Raw genomic sequence first — 25,930 nt, 5'->3', positions numbered from 1 at the left:
ATTCAACATGATAAAATAATATTTATTAAAAGAAGGTTTTAAGGGAACACAAAAAGTGGTTATTTATTGGCTCAAATCTACATTAATAACATTTCATGTTCTTTTTAAACTCTTAAGAACAACTACCATTCAAGTTAAAGAAAACAGTTGCACTTGTGTTTAATACCACATTAAACTAAAGTGTATTAACTTATTAATGTATTCATTAAAAAAGTTATAACAAAAATATTTGCAAAGAAACCTCACAAAACTAGAACTAGTATTGCTTATGTAATTCAGCAGAGGGAGCACACAGACATTACAATTCATAAAAAGCAAGCAAGATGCATCACAACTTTGCATATTTACTTTCCTTTCTTCTTTTTTTTTTTTTAATCATCAACCAAGATAAAAATGTCTCGGAGAAGCCCTTGCAAACAAAAGCTGACACTGAACATAAATAAAAGAGCATTGTTTTGGCTTAAAAGAGTCCATCCAGTGTCCCATTTCAGGTTTTTAATGTAAAATAGTAAAATAATATGTGCCCCCCTCAAAAAAAATTAAATATACCAAAGTAATCATGTGGTCTCTGTTTGTTCTGCCATGCGTGTTCTTTAAAGCCGGTCAACCAGTGGCAAAGAGGCTGCACCCATGTACAAGAGTTTGTGTGTATGCATTTCGTTTATTCTTCAATCCTCTTTATTTGTGATCGTTGTTTAGAAAAAGAGGCAGCGTGAATACTGGTTGTGTCTGCGAGCAGGCAACAGGAACCGTTCGTCTACAGTCACTCGTTTCACAGGGACACATGGGGGAGGAACACCAGGAAATCCCCACAAACAACAGTCCAGTTGCCATGTCAACAAATGTGCCATAGAAACGGTTTCTAGGTGGCACGCTCCTGCCCGTCCTCTTCCTGTTTGGTTCTTCTCAGATTGCTTTTCATTTTGACAAACTCTGGGGTGTTTTCTTGCTCCTCTTCATTCTTTTGTTGCTCCAATTCCAGCTAAACAAGAAGACAATTTTAGTCGATCATTTCTGGATATGCCCATTATACCATGTCTATGTCTTCGTATGCGAGTAAACATACCTGTTCGAGGGTCTCTCGTCTCTTCATGAGCTCGATCTCAAGGTCTGACCTCTTCTTGTGCGCCTCCTGCTCCTCTTTCTGAGTCTTCAGCACCTGGTCTCTCTTCCTCTTTTCCATCACCTTCTGGAGTTCTGGTTTATTCTGTGGTGCAAGACCCCTGTAATAAGAAAAACAATGAGACTATGAAAAACTTGACATGAAGTATCCAGAATTTTACGGTTAGTGAAAAACTGTGTGGTTACTGGCCCTGCAAAACTCGACAGTATGATGTTTTATGTCTGAATTCACAGTATTCCAAAAACAGTAGGCAAAAAGTGCCCAGATGGCCTACTACTTCTGGATAGATTCTGAAGTGTGTATTTGATGGACACTTTACTATCCCATGAGGCCATGGGAGGGTATTTATGAATGGCAGTGAAGCATCACATGACATGGTGGATATAGTATGCCCAAATTCTATTCATACTACCCAAATTCATACAGAACATACTTTTTTAACAAAGTAAAGTTCAAAAGGTTGCAAAGTCAGTTCAAATTCAAAAGTAGAACCTACTCGGACAGTACGCGATTTTGAGATGCACCGTAAAATATGGCTCAGGAACCTCCTTCAAAGCGAATCTATGGGACACTTCAAATTTTATCATCAGTCACCAGAAAATGAAAAATCTAAGTCTGATTGCTTAGAAATGTTTCATCACACCTCTTATCAAATAGTTTCATAATTTGAGCACTTTGAAATTTAACATTTAGGATTTGGGGTTCGTTTAAAACCATAACAGCTTCCATTACGATCAGAGGTCTGATTTAATGAGAGCAAAAAATTAGATGACTCCTGAACAGTTTAAGGATAATAATCCATAGAGTTGCATAATATGACTGTGAACAAATCCTGACTGCCCCACATACTGTAATCCAGTATGGATGGATTCCTGGAAGGGTTTTGGGGATTGAAATTGGTTTATAATGACCAAAGGCTGCTGTGCGTTTAGAGCGTATGGAGATTAACTCTTTCAATTAAAGTACTTTTCTGTGACATCTTTGATTCATAATTCTCAATCCCATGTTTCTCTAAACCACAAGCCAGAAACCAGTTATTTATTAAACGCTTATAGTTCATATGTAAAGAATTTCAGAGAAACACATATTTAGAATAGTCAACTGATTTTATAATTCATTCAATAATGATAAAAATCCATCCATCCATGCATCCATCTATCTATCCGTTACAACAACCAGTGTTGTTAACTAAAACTATAAAAAATTTTGGTAATTGAAATTAAGCTGACATAAAATAAAATATAAATGTTAGATCTTTAAAATGAACCAAAATAAATGTTTAAGTAGTAAAACTGCCAAAACTAAAACAATGAAATAAAGAGTAATGCTATATCTTTTGAATAATAAAAAATGACAAAAGCACTAAACAAAACTACAAAAAAAAAGTGTAATTAAAAATGAAAGTTAATTCTAAATATTAATAAAATATTACATAAAATATAGAAGTAATACTGAAACACTGACAACAACTTATTCGAGCGCTCTGTCTGGTACACCAGAGACATGTCAACAGTTTTGTCCATCCTTCCAAAACTTGTAAACTTGTCTAGACAATGAAGAGAAAAATAAGAGGAGCAGATGAAAAATCAGAGCTAAGAAAATGGGAGATTAAATGTTTTGGCTATTTGGACAACAGTTATATAGTATAGGGCTCCAAAAAAAATTAATTATGACAATCTGTGCCAGGTGAGTGTAAAATAAAATAAAAAATAACACACTTCTGTCGGTTCTCTATTTGTGTGTCATGCCACTAATTTCGTTTCTGAACAGTATTTTACTTTCTCCTTCCAACTATTGTCTCTTCTCAGAAGTAAGAACAACAGCAGCACATCAGGCGTTTATCACATGAGTGGAATATGTCTGTTGTGCAAGTAACTTTATGAGACCAATTACAGATCAGATATATTCCACCAACATGATAGGAGGAAACAATGATTGGTTTATGATTCAGGGCACATTTCTGATTAATAATTAAATCCATTAGCAATCTGTTTTGCCAAGCTGAAGCTATTATATGATGCGTTTCATATCATCCCAAAAATAGAGCTACAATAAAAACATAAAACTTTGCCTTTGTCATTTTGTTATTTGACTATTCTCTACTCTTCTGGTCTAAACTAATATATTTAGAAATAAGTGAATAAAAAATAACCCCATTACCACAAACAGGCTCTAACAATGTGTAAATGCAGCATTTCCAAAGAAAATACTTCACTGGCATCTTGTGACTAGTGAGTTTTCAGGAAGTTATTGTTTTTATTCGAGTCAATATTAAGATAGGAATGTGCTTTTGTCCATAGGTGTGGTTTTATGGCTGTTTTCTCTTTGTCGTTCAGCTTTAACAGGAACAGTGGTTGGGTCGGAGTAAACAAGTGATATTTCTCGCGTGAAGTGACTGTAGAATAACAAACGGACTTGCAAACACTGATTGTTTATAATGCTGCAATCATTTACTCACCATCATGTCATTTCCATCAGTGCTGTTTTGTCCATAAACTGAAAATCAGTGGGGTCCAGTGTTATTTGAATAATCTTTGGAAGAAAATCGATCATACAGGTTTGAAATGACATGAGGGTTTGAGTAAAAAAAAAAAAAAAAATCAATAACATGAGGGTGAGTAAATGATTACAAAATGTTAATTTTTTTAAGTGAACTATCCCTTAAAGACTGAAGGTTTAGCTGTATCATTTAACTGTACCTGGGACAAAAAGATAAAAAATACTTCTGTTCTGTGAATTTCTGAAGTACAAACATCTTCAAGAATGCCAGTGTGTGGCGTCACTGATGTATAACAGGAACACACTGGTCTCTTGGGAACTGCTAGAAACAGTCACTTCATCATTATGTGTGGTCACTCATCAAAGACAGCAAGACAAATGACAGAAAAAAGACAAGGAAACAGATGAATAGCGAACAGAAATTAACAAAGCAAAGAAGAGTTTGGCCTCAATTACATAAAAGCCCACTCCGGCCCCCCAACTCAATACATTATCTAATATACGATGCAACAGACTATATAGCCTGACCTCTATCTCTCCATCACTCAGTGTTCTTCACCTTCTGCACTGGCTGTAGATGTGATTTCATAACATTCTGAGTGTACAGAAACACTTCGAGTGTTGGCGACAGCAGGGTGGGAGGCAGACAGAAGGTGGGCGCCAGAGAAAGAGAAAGGAGGGAAGAAAGTCTAAAAGGATGCTGTAATCCTTCTTATGTAACATCAGCATCCCACATCTGGAACAAATCCCATTTAGATTTCCAAACCCAGAACATGCACACACACTTAATTCCCAACTCTCTATCAAGTAAGACTCACTAACATCTTAAGGAAAAATACAAAAAGTGTTAATACTGAAATTATAACTCCTCTTTTTTTGAGGATCTTCATGATTTCCATGCCCCAAAATTAGCTAAAAAAGTAAATTTAATCTCCAGTCACTGGGCATGAAAAATACTGATTATATCATTAAGTTAGTTATTATGAAATATTTGATATAAATTAACATACTGGTGAAAAAAAACGTATAGCCTGAATGCACTTTAAGTCGCTTTGGATAAAAGCATCTGCTAAATGCAATAAAAGTAAATGAAAATGTTGATTTTATTTTGTGTATACACACACACACTTAAAATAAATCTTTAACATATATTTGCTCACACATACTATTATATATATATATATATGTGTGTGTGTGTGTGTGTATATATATATATATATATATATATATATATATATACACACACACACACATCCCCAACAGAGGATTCTGATATCAGTGGGAATTCTACAAACTCTTCCCTTCATACTCAACTAATGTGGGAGGTGAGAACCAGATAACAGGAGTTTATGTAATCATGCTGGTAGAATGCGTGTGTTAGAAGTTTCTTGCAACATAAATAACTTGTGCTGTGACTTATCCATTCTTATTCACATCAAAGCTGCAAGAACCTCAAGGGATTTTCCAAATGAAAAAGAAGAAACTGCTTTATGTAACAGGGAACGTGTGTATACCTTTGCTGTTGCAATTCATCACCAATGAGAATGAGAGAGACAGAGGTAAAAAGAATGAGCGGACTAAAACGAGTGAATCAAACATTTTTTTCCTGGTTCCTGTCTGCCTAGATACAGCACACAAACACAGATCAGACAGGTGGAAATCATTCGTCTTGTCCAGAAAGTCCTCTAGGTAGAATCAGATTTCATGATTTTTTTTTTTTTTTTAAAGAACTCATCTGTGAAATATGCAACAGTGGACTTGCAGAAACTGATCTTTATATGATGCATAAGTTATGCCTGCATTTTTTTTAATCACATAATACTTTATTCTGATTGGTCAAATGTGGTCAAATATTTTAATATAATGACTGTATTTCCTATATAGCTATGATAGTTTCATATCATGTGGGATAAATGTATAATCAATTATAATAATAATAAAAAGGAAGGGGGGAAAAGGGTCCAGATCACTTTGTCAGGGATTATTTCAATAAAGACCGCCAAAATCTTACTTATGTTTATATGAAAAAGGATGGCTTTGATGGCTGTTTCAGATTTATAGTCCAACAGTAAATAAATTTAAAAAAAGTTTATAAATGGCACATGTCCACAGAGAACAAAATGAATTCTGAGAAAGATGACGGATCTAATGTACAGTACGCTGTGTGTGCATTACCTCTTCTGGTTCATGACGAGCTCTCTGTGTAAGTCCTGGTGATCTCTGGAGGACTTCACTGGGTTGAGGAGTTTCTTGGGCTTAACGAGTTCATCGCCATCACCGTCCATATAGTCTGGCTCTGCCATAATGCTCCGTGCACGGGACAGTCCCTCTGGTATGTCTGTCTGGTCCAGACCTGAGAAAAAGACATAAACACCTATTTTAACATAAACATAAATAAAAGTTCTGCATTTATCTTAGCAATGAAATTATTATTATTATTTTATATTTTTATATTTTTCCTTTTATAAAAACCACAGTAACCGATCTGATGAATGGGGCAAAAAACACATTAACTTTCTTTTAATGTGTTCTTTAAAATGCCCATTTATAGGCTCAATACAAGTATAATTACTACATAAACAAGACCCCTGGCAAGACAAAATCATGCCATGCTGTATCATAACAACATGCAACTAACACAATTATAAACACTCCATGTAAAGTGTAAAAAGCAAAAGCATAAACAATTTGCATTTTAATGTCAATTTTTTATATATATATATATATATATATATATATGCACATAAAATAAAATTAAATAAAAAGCCCAAATCATAAAGTTAAAAGCACAAAACAAAATAACTGACTAATAAATAACATGTGCATATAATCACATTATGATCACTGCTCTCCAGGTAAAACCAATTTATTTTTTCCTTTGAATTATTTTCAAAATAATAAAAATGAGGATATATGGGGGAAACCCATTCTTTTAGTTTATAAATAAAGCTCTCTCTCACTGGTTTATCTTATATATTTTTTTTAATATCATTAAACAGATGATGAATGACGAGCCCATGTGACTGCTATCTCACATGGTTATTTGTTTACAGCGGGATCCTAGACATTAGTTTTATAGTAACAAACAAGCATGTATCATTCAGCACACAGCTCCATATCAGCTGAAAGGCTGATCAACTATATCTGAATAAACAAGACCTCATCACCTGATAACAGTGTCCATGTGACACACATCCTAACAATGTGAAATAACAAGGAAAAACCATCATACATTAAGTACATTTTAGTAAAAAAAAATATTTTATTAATAATAAAAATGCAGATGAATAATACAAATAATATGTTAATAGCTAAAGAGATAAATACAAAATTATACTTTTTAACCACATCAATTGAAAGACGACATACAATATTTATATTTTTTATATTTATATTTTAGGTTAATATACATTTAACCTAAAACTACACTGCTTCACACTTTTTGAAGTGCATTTCCATGTTATTTGTCATCTACTAGCATGCATTCCAAACCCAAATCTCACCTGGAAAGACTGGAAACACAGGGTATCTGAACATAGTAGTCATCTCTGCGTTTGAGTGTTTTTAAAAATCTCAAGATATTAAGCACAACTTCCCACAGCTAGATGAAACTGCAGCTCTGTATCTCTGACAGGGCGTTGTGCTCTATAAAACGCTCTTCTGGCTCCGCCTGATGGTTTATTACCTAACAGCCCACCCACCCCTGCCAGAACGGCTCCTCAAACAGCCCGCCCGCTTAATCTTTCATCACCTGAGACAGAAACATCAAAGAGCTGGCCTCAAATACACGTACATAAAATGACGAACACTCCCTACTAAAGAATTCACACAGGTCTGTTTCTATGTATAAGATCGACTCTGAGATTAGAGCTATTAAAAGAAGGGAAATATTGAACGTGACGGGGCTACAGGAATGTATTCAATATTTCAGAGCGATCATAAATTTGTGTGTTATTTTCTAACACGTTAATGTGCGTAGCATTTTCACGATCTTCTTGTAACCTTCAAAACTGATTTAGAATTGACTGATTTAAAGTAAAAATTCATTTTTTAGGCCACAAGCAAAGCCATTATTCTGGAAGATGAAATGCTGCACGTACATTAAACCACAAAAGAATATCAATATTGTAGTTTATTAAAGAATGAATGAGGATTTGTGCCAAATGAGTTTCAGTTTGTAAGCTGCAGTTCATCTGCTGATCACTAGACGTCATCCTCGCCTACAACTATTGATACACAACAAGCCAGTTGTTCTTGTCACAACATAATTTAATATTGAAAAGCAATATGAGGACATTTCAAATACTATCCTAATTCCTCAAGGGTAAATTATGTCACTGCCTGAAGTGTGTGGCACTCCTTCACAGACAAAATCCACACTCATCATTGACCATTTGTTTGTAGACAGCACTATTTAAATACACATAATTGAGCTGCTGCACACGTTTTATTGCAATAACTTTTGCGTGTCCCGTTCTGAAATGTTGACATATGATATGTCATGGTATGGCAGTTTTATTTACAACCAGTAATTTCATCATGCATTCAGGGAAGAACACCTTAGTGAAAGTGGATGATGGTGCTACTATCAAAATGCTGTGCATCCAAGGCCACTTTATAATGTTTGTATCTGCACTCAAACTTTCCTTACAGATACAGCTGAAGAGTAGTTCCTGTTGACAGTGCAATGTTGAAACGTTAAAGTTTCACAAAGTCTGAAAAACAAGAAGTCTCATTTCACAAGTCAAGATGGTACATTGATCTTATCTAGGGACAGTTCACCCAAGAAGTATTCACTTGGTCTTTCTGGACACTCTTTTCAATATAATGTAATGGGCACTGAGGCTATCATTCTCCAAAATGACAAAAAACATAACTGAACTATTTTAAAAGTAGTCCATATATTTCAAATGTCAGCTTAATATGAGGAATAAACCAAAAGTGGTTGTTGATAAGCTTATCAGTGAGACTTTAGTTCAGTTTCTTTCTCACAGACCTATCATATGGCTTGAAAATAGCCCACAAATCATATTTTATTTATGACAGTTTCACAGTGCTTTTCGAAACCATTATTAACTGGAATGGCAAACATGTTTCAAAATAATGTTTTACTTCTGTGTTCTGCAGAAAAGAAGTCAAACAAATTTGGAACAACATACAGTTTTTTTTCCTTTTTCCATGAACTATCACTTTAACATGCACATAACTGACCTCTTTTTTTATTGATAATGCTCAAACAACCACCATAGTGTGAACTACAAACTTCATGTTGCAGTATCAACAGCACTTTCAACATGGATTGTGCACTGCTTATACGTCTCTGCACAGGGAGTCCTGCAGGACAAACTGTTTAATAAAAGCCCCACATCCAGCTTTTAATTACAGAGCTGCACTCTTCAACCCTGTGGTCTCTATGGTGACCACCACAACACTAACAACATGGGTGTGTCCATGGCTGAGCATTTCAATATACTTTCACACTGATTGTGTATTGATAATGATGCATCAGAGCATATATTTGCATGCATGTCTGTGCTTGTGCATTTAAGTTTAAAGGAATGCTTGTAAACCATCTTAGGGCTGCAACTAACGATTATTTTGATAATCGATTAATCTGTCGATTATTTTTACGATTAATCGGTTTATGTACTTATATTTTAGTTTTTCCCATTTTTTCCCCAAGTAAATTATTAATAAATGGTCTTTATCCTTCAGCATAGATTTTTAAGAGATTTTAACCATTTTGCACTGTCATATCCTCATCAAAAATATACCTGGAGTTGTTTTATTGTGTTAGTAATCCTTTGTCGAACTCTTCTGCAATCAGAACACTGACCCATACTCTAGCAAATTTCACAAGGAGATTTAAAATAATGTTTTCACCATGGCAGTCCTTAGAGCTCCTAAAGTAGTTTAACATCCCGAACGAAGCTTATTAAGGAATCTTTCAGAACATATTTTCACGAAGAATAAGGATAAAACAGAATAAAATTGCAGTGCATTGTATTTTATTATTTACTGGGAAACAGCTTTATAGCTTTTGCTGTGAAATTGTAAACAATCCTTCGAATAAAGTGCTAATGGCATGAAACCTGAATGGAACTCACAATTTAAAGTAAAATCCATCAGAAGGTTGTCCAGAAAAAAAAATTGGACACACACAAAAAACCTGCTGTGTGAAAAAGAGCAGTGAATACTTAGAAAAAAAGTGCATTTCAAATATCTTTAAACATTTACCCCTCTCATTCAGTCATAATTAGGCTGCACGACTGAATTTTGAACTGGTAAACGACAAACTGATCACAGAACATGTTTGTAAAGCTTTAAATGTTAACTGTTAAAAAGCAATGTTATCAGCTTTTACGACTAAACATTTGCAAACAACATTGTACTGGAGAATCTGCACAAATAAAAGTCTTAGGGGCCGTTCACATATCGTGCCTAAAAACGCGTGGAAAACGCTAGGCGCGCCGCTTTCTCCTTTCCAAAGCGCTCGTGCAGAAGCGCCCCTGAGGCGTCTGCCTTTGCTAAGCAACCATGACGTGCTCTCTCCTTGAAGACGCGGAAATTTCAGCAAAGGATAAATGGATTTGCAGCTCAAAAAATCGCTTGCAGTAGCTCTGCTACTAAATTTATTTCAAAATGGAAATCCATATACAGCTATGATCAGCTGTTCCTTTCATCTTGACCGAGCTTTTAACGTTGTTACGGGAAAGGATGAAGCTGATTGGTTAGTTCTTGTCACATGACCCGCGATGCGCTTGCAGCATTCTGAAAAGTTGAGATGTTTTTAACTCGATGCGGTGCGGTGTTGGAAATAATGAACTTGAGCGCGCAAAAGACGCGATATGTGAACGTCCCCTTAAACAGTTCAGTAGTGCAGAGTTTACAGGTTACTCTTCTTTTTTGAAGGCTCAAAGTAAAGTACTCCCAGTCTCCCACATCCCGCTAAATGCTGCAGAGACGCTGTTCGGGAAGCACGTGACATAAAACGAGGCCAGCTATTGGCTATTCGCTACTTCTCCTGCTGTACTGGCTGAGTAAAACCTCCGGTGGCTCAATACTGCCACACTTTGGTCACCGCAGATTTGAAATATGCACGAAATGAGCCGCTTACGGCAAATAAAAGTTATTTAGCAACGAATCGATGACTAAATTAGTTGACAACTATTTTAATAATCGATTTTTATCGATTAAATCGATTCGTTGTTTCAGCTCTAAACCATCTATTCACTCTTTAAACAGGACTGGAGTAGAACATATCTTCAGTTAAAGATGTCTTGGGGCAGGAAAAACTGGATAGCAATGGCATAAATAAGGTTTTTGTAGAATTTTATACAAAGTTATATACAAGTGAGCAGCCAGCAGGGTCTTCCAGACTTATGGAGGGCTTTTTCTCCAATCTGAATCTGCCCAAGCCTAATGACCAACAAAAGACAGTACTGAACGGACCGATAACACTGGAAGAAGTAGCTAAAGCTGTTGGTGTTTTACAATCAGGAAAGGCTCCAGGCCCTGATGGCTTTAGCTCGGACTTTTACAAATGTTTTAAGCCGCTGTTGGTGAAGCCCCTACTTGCCATGTTTAATGACTCCTTCGAGAAGAGAGCTCTTCCCAAAACACTTACAGAAGCAAACATTAGCCTGATTCTTAAGAAGGATAAACCAGCGGATATGTGTTCATCCTACCGACCTATCAGTCTACTAAATTTAGACTTTAAGATTTTATCTAAAATACTAGCCTTAAGACTAGAGAAAATCCTCCCAACTATTATTAATAATGATCAGACAGGGTTTATTACTGGAAGGAACTCATGTAATAATGTTAGAAGGTTACTTAACATTATTCAGCTGTGTCAGCAAAATAATCTTAAAGGTATGGTAGTGTCATTGGATGCAGAAAAAGCCTTTGACCGTATAGAATGGGATTTTTTGTTTTTTACACTCAAGGAATTTGATTTAGGTAAAGATTTTATTGATTGGGTCAAGCTGCTTTATCATAACCCAGTAGGGTCTGTCATCACAAATGGTAAATGCTCTCCCTACTTTGCTTTGGGAAGGGGCACTCGCCAAGGGTGCCCCTTATCACCACTGCTGTTTGCAATCGCAATCGAGCCACTAGCAGAAGCCATTAGAACCCACCCTTCTATTCATGGTATATCGATTAATCATAGGCAACATAAGATTTCTCTGTATGCTGACGATGTTTTATTGTTTATCACGCAACCAGAAATATCTGTTACGTTAGTCCTTACTGTTATTAACGAGTTTAGTAAGTTTTCTGGTTACAAAATAAATTTCAGTAAGTCAGAGGCCTTGCCATTTGGTCGGGTGCATCACTCTCTTCCTCCCGGCTTGTCACCTTTCAGATGGGCAACAGAAGGTTTTCTTTATCTAGGTATATTTATTACTCCTCTGCTGCAAAGGATGTTTAAAGCAAATTTTCAGCCTTTGCTGAAACGCATCCATGATGACCTAGAGAGATGGTCTTCTTTACCACTCTCAATGCTGGGAAGAATCTCTTTAATTAAGATGAATATCTTACCACGACTGCTCTACAAATTCCAAATGATCCCAGTCGTACTAAATAATAATACTATTAAGACGGTTAACGGTTGGTTCAGATCATTTATATGGAATGGCAAAAGACCACGACTTAAATTAACAAAATTGCAACTGTCATCGGGTCAGGGAGGTCTGGCAGTTCCCAACATTAGACTATATCAAGTGGCTTCCCAATTTCGATATCTAGTAGATTGGGTACGGAGTGACTCGGACTCTGTCTGGCTTGATATTGAGGCATATAATTTAGGTAAGCCATTACAATTAGCTAGTCTCCCTTTTATCCTGAATCGAAATAAACTAGAGATTGCAGAGGGTAATTTCATTGTTAAATCCACACTAAAGGCTTGGGACATGATTAAGAAATGGGAAAAGAGAACAGATGTTTTATCTCCAATTACTCCAATACGAAGAAATACAGATTTTCTCCCTGGCATGACAGATAATGGGTTTGCTCTGTGGGAAAATGCTGGTATCACAACTTTGAAAGACTTATTTGAAGGGGACAGAATGATGTCATTTGATCAACTAAGACTGAAATACAACTTATCACACACACATTTTCTTAGGTTCCTACAAATCAAAAGCTTTATACAGAATCCAATTCGGCATAAATTTACTCTGGAAATGTCACCAATTGAGCAACTACTATACAAAATACATAGCAATAAGGCTATAGTAAGGCGATGCTATGAGGCCTTTTATAAGTCCATTAAGACTAATAATACAATTATTCAAACATGGGCTCGGGACCTTGGGGCAGTAATAGATAAAGTTATGGAGGCGGACATATGGGAGCATGCTAACAGCATATCCATGTGTAATAGAGCAAAGGAATTACAATTTAAGTTACTGCATCGCCTTCAGATATCACCTGAACTCAGACATAAGATGGACCCAAGGAAATCAGCTCTGTGTATGAAATGTAACAGGGAAGTTGGTAGCTTTATACATACTGTATGGACCTGTATGCATATCCAGGATTTTTGGGTAGAAGTGGCTTTGAAATTAGACTTGGTTTTTAATAAGAAGTTGGACCTGGACCCAGTGTGTTTATTGTTGGGATTACCACACCCACAAATAAAAGGTTCACATTGTCAAAAATTGTGGAATGTTTTAACATATGCTGCACGTAAAGCTATATTGTTGAAATGGATTTCAAATAAACCACCTACAGTTTTAGACTGGCATAAGGTAATATTTGAACTTTTACCCATGGAATACTTAACATACTGGTCCAGAGGGAAAATTGGTTTATTTTATCATATATGGACCCCATTTCTTGATTATGTAGGACCTAGAATATCGGCCATATTTTGGAAGGTGCTTCCCAGACCAAGGAATAACAGTTAAATGTTATAGGAGAAGTTTTGCTGTTTGTAATATTACTTTTGGTTGTTTTGTTTTTTACTTTATCTTATCTCCTAACTGTTGTAATGTATACTTATTTTTATTTATTTATTTATTTATTTATTTATTTATTTTATTTTAAAAAATTTTTTTAATTATTATTATCTTTTAATTGTATACTATTGTTAATTATTGTTATTACCATTGCCATATGATACTCTGCCATGATTGTGACTGAATGCTGTGCTGTATGTTCAACTTTTGGGGGGGGGGGGGGGGTTCTCTTGAAGGGGGGGATGGATGTAAAAAAAAATGTTGTATATGTGAATAAGATGTGATGCATAATTAATAAAAAAAAAAAAAAAAAAAACAGGACTGGAGCATCTGTTTGCCATTCTCAGTCTTGTACCTTGTTCTAGCACATGCAAATAGAGGGGACATCATTCATTTAACATCCCAATGCATACGGCCAATCATGCATATATCAGCCAGGTTTGCATTAATGATTAAAAGTTGTAGTGCTTTTGTTCATGCTCCACTTAAGATTAAAGTTAAATCAAGAAGCAGATGCACTCAAAAAAATAATTTTTTTAGTTGTTTGCTCAGTTTGCTGAAATAAAATAAGCTAAAACAACGTAAATCTTTCGTTTTTTTTATACAGTTGTCATTTGCACTCAGTTTTATTATATTAAATGAAATTACATTTCTAAAATGTTAACTTAAACCACTGAAGTTAAGTTGGGCCGACATGAATCATTTACGTTGCATTGACTGAAACTGGGCAGTGGATTTCTAGTTGCCAGCATGCTTTGCATAGGGACAGACTAGAAGAATAAATGTTGAAATTAATTGCAGTTTAATGTGTTTTTGGTAAAGGGCAAGGCATATTAATGTTTGTTTATTTTTGAGGTTAACATTATGGTGAAGTATAGTTCCTGTGGTTAGGATGTAGGCTACATGAGCTGCAACTGTGTCATTGTCATGTGAACATTTTTTACTTGATCATTACTTGCATGCTACAAACATTTTACTTAGCATGTGAACAAGTGTTGTGTTGGCGGTTACATTCTTATAACAATTAATAATATTAATTGTTATTAACTATATTTCTATATAATTAACTATATTTCTTCGCAGCCCGGTGAAACACACCAATTTGAAAAACTAATAGATTGCATAGTCGGTATAAAAAACTGGATGACGAGTAATTTCTTACTGCTAAATTCTGAAAAAACAGAGGTGTTAATTATAGGACCTAAAAACTCCGCTTGTAATAACCTAGAACACTGTCTAAGACTTGATGGTTGCTCTGTCAATTCTTCGTCATCAGTTAGGAACCTAGGTGTGCTATTTGATCGCAATCTTTCCTTAGAAAGCCACGTTTCTAGCATTTGTAAAACTGCATTTTTCCATCTCAAAAATATATCTAAATTACGGCCTATGCTCTCAATGTCAAATGCAGAAATGTTAATCCATGCATTTATGACCTCAAGGTTAGATTATTGTAATGCTTTATTGGGTGGTTGTTCTGCATGCTTAGTAAACAAACTACAGCTAGTCCAAAATGCAGCAGCAAGAGTTCTTACTAGAACCAGGAAGTATGACCATATTAGCCCGGTCCTGTCAACACTGCACTGGCTCCCTATCAAACATCGTATAGATTTTAAAATATTGCTTATTACTTATAAAGCCCTGAATGGTTTAGCACCTCAGTATTTGAATGAGCTCCTTTTACGTTATAATCCTCTACGTCCGCCACGTTCTCAAAACTCAGGCAATTTGATAATACCTAGAATATCAAAATCAACTGCAGGCGGCAGATCCTTTTCCTATTTGGTGCCCAAACTCTGGAATAACCTACCTTACATTGTTCGGGAGGCAGACACACTCTTGCAGTTTAAATCTAGATTAAAGACCCATCTCTTTAACCTGGCATACACATAACATATGCTTTTATTATCCAAATCCGTTAAAGGATTTTTAGGCTGCATTAATTTAGGCTGCATAAAAGAACCGGAAACACTTCCCATAACACCCTATGTACTTGCTACATCATTAGAAGAATGGCATCTACGCTAATATTTGTCTGTTTCTCTCTTGTTCCGAGGTCACCGTGGCCACCAGATCCAGTCTGTGTCCAGATCAGAGGGTCACTGCAGTCACCCGGATCCAGTACGTATCCAGACCAGATGGTGGATCAGCACCTAGAAAGGACCTCTATTGCCCTGAAAGACAGTGGAGACCAGGACAACTAGAGCCCCAGATACAGATCCCCTGTAAAGACCTTGTCTCAGAGGAGCACCAGGACAAGACCACAGGAAACAGATGATTCTTCTGCACAATCTGACTTTGCTGCAGCCTGGAATTGAACTGCTGGTTTCGTCTGGTCAGAGGAGAACTGACCCCCCAACTGAGCCTGGTTTCTCCCAAGGTTTTTTTCTCCATTCTGTCACCGATGGAGTTTCGGTTCCTTGCCGCTGTCGCCTCTGGCTTGCTTAGTTGGGGACACTTCATCTACAGCGATATCGTTGACTTGATTGCAAATAAATGCACAGACACTATTTAACTGAACAGAGATGACATAACTGAATCCAATGATGAACTGCCTTTAACTATCATTTTTGCATTATTGACACTGTTTCCCTAATGAATGTTGTTCAGTTGCTTTGACGCAATGCATTTTGTTTAAAGCGCTATATAAATAAAGGTGACATTGACAATAAAATTGAATCAGTTTGAGGGCCAGCACGTGATTTATAGAGTCTATATTAGCATTTCTACTCTTCACAATCAAACGATCATAGAACATTTATGTGAGTGTATGACAGATATTGACAACCTAAGCACAAGCTCCACTCTTCACCCCAATGGTAACAAAAAAACATTATTTTTTGTTGTTTTAACTCTTTTAAAATGTTCAAAATAACTAAATATTAAACACTTAAACTCTAACAGGCCTTTCCATTTTCATAAAAGTGCAGAAAACTCCAGTCTGAACAGCAACAACACTGGTTGGATCAACAAGAGTGAACTATGTTCAGGGAACATTCACAGAATATGTCAAATGAAATTGGTGTGATCGCATTAAATTAGCATGAATTTTACTCATCAGTACATTTAACTTAATTTAAGTTCAAATAAATCCGTTTAAATGCATGGAAATGTGCGTCATAATTTTATTAAGTTAGACCTACATGCAATTTTTTTTAGTGTGGTTAGATCAAATTAAATCACATTTACATGGTAGGTCTTTAAAATTAGGTAATGTGTGTGACTATGGTATGGTTCTGCATGAAAATCTAATTTTCCTTGATATTTTGAAACCGTTCATTAACATCAAAACATGCTGTAAGTGTCAAAGCTCAAAACTTCCTTTCCAATACAGAAAGACCATTTATTGGTACTAAGATGCAAAAAAAAACTCATTTGATTCCTATTTGATAATCAGAAACTTTGCCTATATTATTTCCAAACACTGAAAGAACTAACAATAAAATGGGAGAGTGTGTTAAACCTTGTGCACTGCATATCATTCTAAAGATTATCAGAAATAATGTATTTTTCTAAATATTTTATTCAGCATGAATCGAAAATGATATTAAAATACATTTATAATGCTATGAAAGATTTCTGTTGCTGTTTTCTAACTTTCTATTCATCAAAGAATCCTGAAAATATGTTTCTACAAAATGATTGGGAAAATAATTGGGAAACTGCATTTCCTAGTATTCTAGAAACTGTTAATTAGGATACTAAAGCACTAAAGAAGAGTTCACTGGAAAGGTGGAACAAGCTTATCTTAAAGAGTTCATAATGACTTGGATGACTCTTATTAACCCTCTTCCACAGACACACACACATTAAATTTTCACAAACTCACTTGCCTACACACTTCCACAATAAAAAGCTGGAGAACGACAAAAAAAAAGAAATACTCATGCCTCTTTCTGAGCACTAACCATTACTGTAAATGATCACACAGTGACATCATTATGATTTCAGTGTTTACATACTTAGATCATTGTTTGTGCAGAATTGCTAAGAATCATGTTTTAAATATGACATCCAAAAGGCTTGAGCCTTGTAAAATGTAAGCCCAACAGCATGATAGGGGATTTCACTATAGATTTCTACAATAAATTAAAAAAATACAGCCCGATATGTATTTTTCTTTTTTTTTTTATGGCCTACAACATAAAAGGATAGACCAGAGGGCGTGTGCACCTCAATCAATCACCCTCAGCTTCCTTTTCCAGTCATCTCCCCAATGCCTACACACACAGAGCTTGGATGAAGACAAGGGGTGGCAATAACAGGAATCAGACAAACTCAAATAATCCCTTGCCATTTTGGTGATAAAAAAAAAAGCTATTTCTGAGTCTCAAGCACTGGGACACACACACAGAGATGGAGGAGGTGGAAAGGATGCCACTTCTTTGTTCCGCTCACATTAGGCAAAAAGACATGCAGGGAGGAACGGAGCAGCTGGCAGTCTATTGCACCATCTGACCCTTATTGGGCACAGTTTACACACAACAGGAGGGTATATTAGCCCCTCCCCAATTCCCTTTCACTGGTACTCTAGCACGGTCACTTTCACCTATTCTTCATAATGTATTCATTTCTAACCTAAGACTCAATAAATTCTTCACACACTTTTCTAAACACAACTATACCCCATTTCTGGCATGAAGGCCTTTCCAGACCACCCCCACTCCACGTCCCACCCTGACATCCGTTACGGACCACAGAGGTATCAATTCGTATCAACAGTCCTCTAGATGATTCATTTCTCTCCCTCATTTTCTCATGAACCACCTCTTCCCTTGACAGGAATGAATCAGGCCACCACCAACAAGCTAGAAATCAGAGAAGGCTGTTTACATGACATTTTCAAGCCATAAACGGGAAACTTTTTTCTGTGTTTTGCCCATAGACTGTTAAAAAACATAGACGTAGTGTCCATGATGTCACCCGTAGATTCCTGAAGAGTGTTTTTGAAACTCAAAGTGGGCGGACTCTCTTGAAACCAACACAGAAGTGACTAAAACTGCAATTCATCGACTGGCCACTAGAGGCTGGCTGTAAAAGGGAGTCAATCCCATAGACTCCCCATGTTAAAATGCCCAGCTTTACAGCAGAAAAAAAGCAGCCGCCTCCGCCCACTTTTGCCTTCAAAATTTCATCTCAATCTTCTGAATCTTATCCATGTCCTTGAAGCCAACGGAAAACATTAAAACTCATGTTCCAAGTGGTTTCCACAGCACAGAGGAAAGAAAGAAATAAACATTTATGGGCTCCTCTAAGGGTCAGGGGTTAGACACTTAATTTTATTAGCATTAAACTGCTTGCGTCATCCGCACTACAGGGTGGGCATTCATATGAAAAACAGAACATAATTGGACTCCATAGCAATAGGATTGAAGCCTAAACTGCTGCCTATTGTCAGTATAATTAAAACAAGTCACTTGTACATAGCATAACCCCATCACACAGGAGTCAAACTACAAAATAACAACAAAAACTGATTCAGTCTATTATGCCAATGCAAAGACAAAACACCATGCCAACTGTGGTCGCAGGGGTTGTGAATCTGCTGCTGTGGAGAAGAGCTCTGATAAACCCTAATAAACACAAATGTGGATGATAAAAATGTCTCCACGATCTGCTTTTGAAGAAATATCGTAATATCATTCTACAGCGCACATTCTATCAGCTGCAGTTCTGGCGCCTCCGTCATATACTGTACAACACAACATGCATTCACAGCAGTGTTAATTCAGAAGTAGAGTTACTCTCTCATTATTTGCATTTGCTTTTAAATTTTCATTTGCACGCTGGTCTGACCTCTGCATTCAAAGCCTGTCAAACAGTGCCTGTTTATTGAACTAAGTTATATTTTGCGCTAATACTGTCAAAACACACAAGGGTTACATGTAGACTCAGTTGGTTATATCTAACATGAAAGTAAACAGTTGAGAGAAAAACCTATACCTGGATGTTAAATACGTGCAGGTCTTAAAGGGACAGTAGCCCTTTTAATCTTCACCCTCTTTGGTCTAAATATCTGCCATTCTTTCTTTTGTTACCTTGAAAAGCTTGTCTTTATAATAAGGAAGTTAGTTTGGCTGTAATGCTCAGACAACTTTCAAAATAGTAAAGCCAACATGACAAAGAATTGTGATAAAATAGTGAATTGTGTTATTCGTAAAAAACAAAACAAAAAAAACCTTATATGATATTTTTTTCCATATTGCCCACCCCTAGGTCAAACTGAAAAAATAAAAATAACTTTTCTTTGTGCTGCTCTCTGGTGGCTGTGGATGTCAAAAACAACACTAAGTCAATAATTCAATAGGACTGAAAACTGAAATAGATACAAATCTATCATTTATGCTATATATACAAGAAAAGACTAGTACACTACACCTAAATTTACATACGCACTCGTTCTGAATTGGCTGAGTTGGGTCACAACTTAGATGCTAGAGATAACACTATGTCGACATATCCTTGTTTAAACATCCATCACACCACCACCTACTGCTAAACACACTCATGTGTGCCATTTCTCTATTCTGTGGGGGCTTAGTGCTTACTGTAAAGGGAAAAAAAATTGACTTCCTGTTCCTCTCACTCACCCCACGGGTCTTTTTTTTTATTCACCTCAAACTTTTTCTGCTCTTACAGCTTCACGTCTTCTCTAGATTCTTTTTTAGCTGTGACCAAATGAGTATAAAACGGTCATAAGTGAGGGTAAAATGAGTCCGCAATTAATTGAATGTACAGTGTTGGTATTATCACTTGCAGATTGTTTTAGTTCGTTTAGTTCGCTTCATGTATGTGTATGTGTCTGAGTCTGTGTCATTAGAGAGGCCTACAGAAGGGAATCTCGAAAGAAGAGATACTGCATGAATAGAGATCATTCAGTGAATGCAACACCATGTTACATCACACCACTGGAATGTGATGAACCTGCAAAGGTTTTCCAATAGCATACAGTGAATATGACATTATCACTTTAAATAGATATTACATACAAGACTCTAAAAACCACAAAATAATAAAGTTTGCATGCATTTAAAAGTTTGCTTTCAGTCAGTTTAAATCAATAATTTTATCCAGGATGTATACACATTAATCAAACTACAAATGCATTGTGCACTTGCTCTAAAATACAGAGTTGAAACTATCATTCATTCTTTAAAGCTGGAAAGAAATGATGAGCAACTGTGAGCATCTTTCCTTTCCTATGATGTATATCCGAGTGAATATTATTTATAACAAACATGGAAATATAATATAAAAATAACAACTGCTAATATTTATTTAATGGTAACTAAATATTTGATTATACATTGTGTCATGTATATTTGGATAGTTGACTATGAAAAAAATGCTGTAGCATGACCATAACCGCAATGTAAACACTACATTCTTACATAGTTTACGTACATGTGTACATAAACTAACTGGAGCAGAGACCAGTAGCTGTTTTTCCTGATATTTGCCTTTATTCTACCAAAAACTCAAAATATCTTACGTCTTAAAGGGATAATTCACCCAAAAATTTTGATCTGTCAATTTACTCACCCTCATGTCATTCTGTGTGAATGTATGATTTCCTTTCTTGGACGGAACACAAAATAATGTATTTTGAAGAATCTTGGATGTTTAAAACATTTTTTTTTTTTTTACATTTTATATCTTCTGTTCTGTTCTGCAGAGTAAAGCCATACACATTTGGAATGACTCCAAGGTATGAACTATCCCTTTAAGCCAAACAGCAAAAGCTAAACCAGCATCTCTATGCTCAGGTCACCGTGGTGCAGCAACTGTCCAGAATGGGTCAGGTGTGTGTGAGTATGTATATGAGGAACCCAGCAACTGTGCGCTTTAGAACAAAGTGAGCGGAACAGAGGGGCCATTGATTCTGCTCAGCTGTGGCCAGCACCTGCCGGGTCAGGGCTTATGTTAAAGAGGCATGTGAGGTGCTAATGTATATTTGGGGACGTATGTGAATGCATGCATGAGGATTTGACATGAAGGATTACAACTAATGATTGCAAGTAATGAACAATCACTGAGAACACAGAGATTGACACATTGATCTATGGTGCTCATGTGGGCAACATGACTTTGAATCTATCATTCATCATTACTAAATCTCACCCCCCCCCCCATCATTTTCTATCCTATTCCATTTTATTATGACTTAATGTGACAAAAAGGCTTAAAAACCAAAATCCACAATTTTGCACATCCAAAATTAAACTAAAATCAGTGTTTACACTGAAAGCACTTTAAAAGTCTATAAACTGCAAACACTCCACTCACAGGGATGATCCAACCAAAAGCCAACTGCTGCCTTCATGAAGAAGAGGATAAGCTATCAAAGAGACTGCTGACCAAGCGCTGTCTGTCCGCACAGACAGATGGATTTAACACGAATGACAAAAAATACAGACATCTGCTTGGCATTTGTGTGTCTGCTTAAAAACAGACAGCAGGTTTTGTTACTGTTGCTTGATAAGGGAAGTATCACTATTACTGTTGCTCATACAAGGGAAGTAGCACTATATTTCTCTCACTAGGGTTAGAGATATAAAACAAACATGTAACCCTAGCTATTAAACTTCTGCCCCATTTGAGCCATGGACATAAATACCTCAAATCATGCAGCTTGTATTAAGAATGATCAGACCAACACTTGTTGCATGACCACCTAGCAACCACCTAGAACATCATATTAAGTTGCAGCCACCTAACATCCTAGAAGTTGTTTAGAACATTCTAGTAAAAACCTAGAACATCCTAAGAATTTATAACCACCTAGAACACCCAGCAACCACCTAGAATGCTTTTGCAACTAGAACAACTTAGAAAACCCTAACAACCACCTAGAAAACCCTAGCAACCATTTAGAACATCCTAGGTATCACTTAGAACATCCTAGCCATTTACAACCACCTATAACACCCTAGCAACTATCCAGGACATCCTATTGAACTTTAACCACCTGGAACACCCTAGCAAGTTCCAACCACCAACTAGCAACCACCTAGAAGACTCTAGATCATCCTAGTGAATTGCAACAACCTTAGCAATCTCCTAAAACACCCAACCACTACCTAAAACATCACATCACACAGTACTAGCATTAGCTTGCAACACTTCTTCACAAAACAGAGAATATCTAGTTATATTTACAATAGAACATCACCACTCAAACACTTTGGGCTTCTATTAGGACAATATGAAATGTTCCACAGGACAGAATGTTTAATTTGAGTATGTGAAATCCTGATTTTGATCTAAGATTTATATTGTGGTCATGAATCAGACTGTGTATCCATTAGTCCAGCCTTCACTGTGCCCTGTAAGCTTGAGGCATGCTTGGGGACTGCGTGGGGCAAAAGAGAAGAGTAATCTGATTGATTGTCATGTTTCTTTGTTTGATTAAATTGGATGAGAATCAATGTCAGCAACAGAATGTCTAGCAGCTATTGGTCAGATCCGACTAAAGGATTTACAGACAGCTGTCCATGTCTGGATTACGCTACAGATCTATAATTCACACAAACATACACCTAAACTCATGGGCAAAAAACATGCAAATGCTACAGATTAGACACAGACTTTTATGACGCCATAATTGCACAAATTATAAATCACAAGAAGACAAAAAGAAAACAACATGCAATTTCCTACATCATAATTCAAATCTGAAATGAAAACCATTTTAATTCAATGATACAACTATGATTCTGTTAAATGTTATGCGAAATGAATCCCATACTAACCCAGATTTATTTGCCCACTGATGATTTCTCTTACTCAAAATGCACAAGATATTCTATACGTGTTCATTATAAACAAACCGTTATCCAGCAACATACATGTAACTGCGTATCATCTAATTTCTCCATTCTCTTCTGCCTTTCACTTAACATTACGCCAAAGATGCTTGAGACATTAATAACGGTTTCAAAAACACAGTATGCACTTTACGCAAAGTATCTGTTGTACAATTTCCCATTGCAAACGATCAACCAAACATCAAATCTCAATGTTGACCCATTCTTCAAAACATCAACGCAAGCCGTTTAACATAACTCAAAATCTAGCCCCTAGGTGTCAAGGTTACTGCAAAAATCCATGGAAATGAGAAACAAAAAAAAAACGTTTATGATTTCAAAACCTACATGAATATTGCATCATGCTTTAATGAGAAGATATAGCTCAGAATCCTTTGTGTGATATATGTATACTGAAATGTTGTATTATCATAATTTATAATAAGATGTATATGAGATACAAGAGATGGTGTGAGTTCTAAATGAGCAGACAAAGGGGTTCTCTATAACAGAACATAGCACATTAAGACACACTGAGACACACACACACATGTGGACATATCATTGCATCTCTGGTGTACAGAAGTGGCACTGTCCCACAAGAGAAAGAAGTTCCTCTAGAGCAACATGTTCATTGGGTTAATCAATATGCTGCATATAAATGCACGCCAGCATGCATTCGATATGCAGTGTAGACAAAAGTCAGTCATGCTGCTGACTCACAGTGTCCAGATGTCCACCACTGTCCTACCCGTCCACAAGGGACAAGCATCATCATGTACGGGAAGTCTGAAGTCATGACTGTCTTTTTCTCTATCTCACTTTCTCTGTGTCACATTCATAGTTAGACAGAATGGAAACCACACACTGAGACACACTGGTGTGTCTGACAAAGAAACAGATGAAGAGATACGCAAACAGAAACAGGAAGGCTTCACTAGCACTACTGGGGGACTGGTTCAAAGATCAAAAAGCAGATGTAAGGCATTTGACAAATTGCAAACACATGTGGTCAGAACCAACCCCTCCCTACCCCGAACATCCCCTCCAATACAGAAAACCCATTTCAAAATGACCATACTTAACATATACTGCAACATCTTTACTAATATACAGATCTTAGTCAGAGTCACTGTTAAGCATGTGCTCAGACTGTGTTCATCTGAACATGATATTTACTGTAAAAATGAAATAAAATAACACTATTTCTAAGAAATATACAAATGTTATTCAACTCCCCCATAGTGTGCACAGTAAATAAGAAGGTCTAACACATAAACAAGACAAGATAAACTTAAAATCAAAATCTTGGACAGTAATTGAGAGCCACTGTTCTACAGAGAGGAAGACATGACAAGACATGACACATCCCATGTGCTTGGAATAGCCGACTGAACTACTCTATACTTTTTTTTTATTTTTAACTCAACCTTTATCTCATACACAATATATATTACTCTATTTATGTACTTATTTAATATAACATTTATTTATACAAGTGTACTATTTAAAATAATAACTGATTATTAAAAAAATAATACGTCATTATTGTTGCGAAAACAGTCATACGAAACACGCCTAATTTCATTATTTCAAACATTTGTTTGCTATTGTTCTGCTGCGTTCTGAAGCGCGTGATTTGAGCGCTTTATTGTTCTATTGTACATTGTTTGATCTGCTGATACATTTACTATATAAACAATGAATCAATTAATTCATGAGTCTGTGCATAAACATTGTTTCCAATAACGCGCGTCTCGTTTCCACTACGACAAATAACGCGTTTTGATGCAAAGTGTCCTGAAAACACAAACCCATTAAAACACACACATACCTCAAATCAGTCCTGAGCGATACTTCTCTATGGCAAGTGACTTCAGATGAACCTCAGAAGAAGGAAATGCATCGGTTCATCTCTCCTGTTATGAAGGTGTCTGTTAAATCTGTTTATTTCACTGCTGGAAACAGTTCAGTAGTGGACAGGACCCTTAGAAATGTAAATTAATACTTGGAGTGGGGGGCGGGCGAACAACATAACCCAACGCCTATAGTCACATGCGAAGCTCCGCCCATTTCCCCCTCATGATTATTCATCCGCAGGGGACACCCCGAAAACGGTCTGGGCGTGGCGCAGTATCGGTGGGCGGAGACTAATGGTGCAACATACACAAAGCAAATGCGAATATATAATTAAAGGAGTAGTTTACACAAAACTGAAAATTATTTTATGATTTACTCACTCTCGTGTTCTTTTATTTTCACAACGGGGGACACGTTACGTTCCGTCCTGATTGGTCTCTTCCAGTCTCTGTTGATAAATGGTGACAGAAGAGCTTTAAAAACGGAGGTGATTTCATCCCAGAGGTTTGATACGTTTACTTCAATACGCCTGGTTCATAGTCTGAATCTTAAGTCACACTGTAGCATTGTGCAAGGAACAGACTACATCAAGTAGCTACATCAAGTAAAAAAAATGTAAATAAATAATTAAATCAACAAAGTGGATTACAGAATTCATATTTTTGTTACAACTAAATTAA

General features: G+C 36.3%; 1 protein-coding gene across 2 annotated transcripts; it reads right to left on the bottom strand.

The window, feature by feature from the left end:
- Position 1: 1 nt before the first annotated feature.
- On the bottom strand, positions 2–25,506 carry LOC132156281 (protein FAM107B-like). 2 transcript variants are annotated; one of them, XM_059565213.1, is made up of 4 exons: positions 25,225–25,506; positions 5,798–5,975; positions 1,067–1,223; positions 2–982 (listed from the first exon to the last, which is right to left on the bottom strand). In XM_059565213.1, the coding sequence occupies exons 2-4, from the start codon at positions 5,923–5,925 to the stop codon at positions 863–865; spliced, it is 405 nt and encodes a 134-aa protein (XP_059421196.1). In that variant the 5' UTR covers positions 5,926–5,975; positions 25,225–25,506; the 3' UTR covers positions 2–862. The 2 variants fall into 2 exon arrangements, with proteins under 2 accessions (XP_059421196.1, XP_059421195.1); XM_059565212.1 differs by lacking the exon at positions 25,225–25,506 and adding an exon at positions 7,126–7,277.
- Positions 25,507–25,930: the final 424 nt, after the last annotated feature.

The sequence above is a fragment of the Carassius carassius genome, chromosome 13 (assembly GCF_963082965.1).
Source record: "Carassius carassius chromosome 13, fCarCar2.1, whole genome shotgun sequence".
In the NCBI taxonomy this organism is placed as follows: Eukaryota; Metazoa; Chordata; class Actinopteri; order Cypriniformes; family Cyprinidae; genus Carassius; species Carassius carassius.
This window is presented reverse-complemented; position numbering and strand designations above follow the sequence as displayed.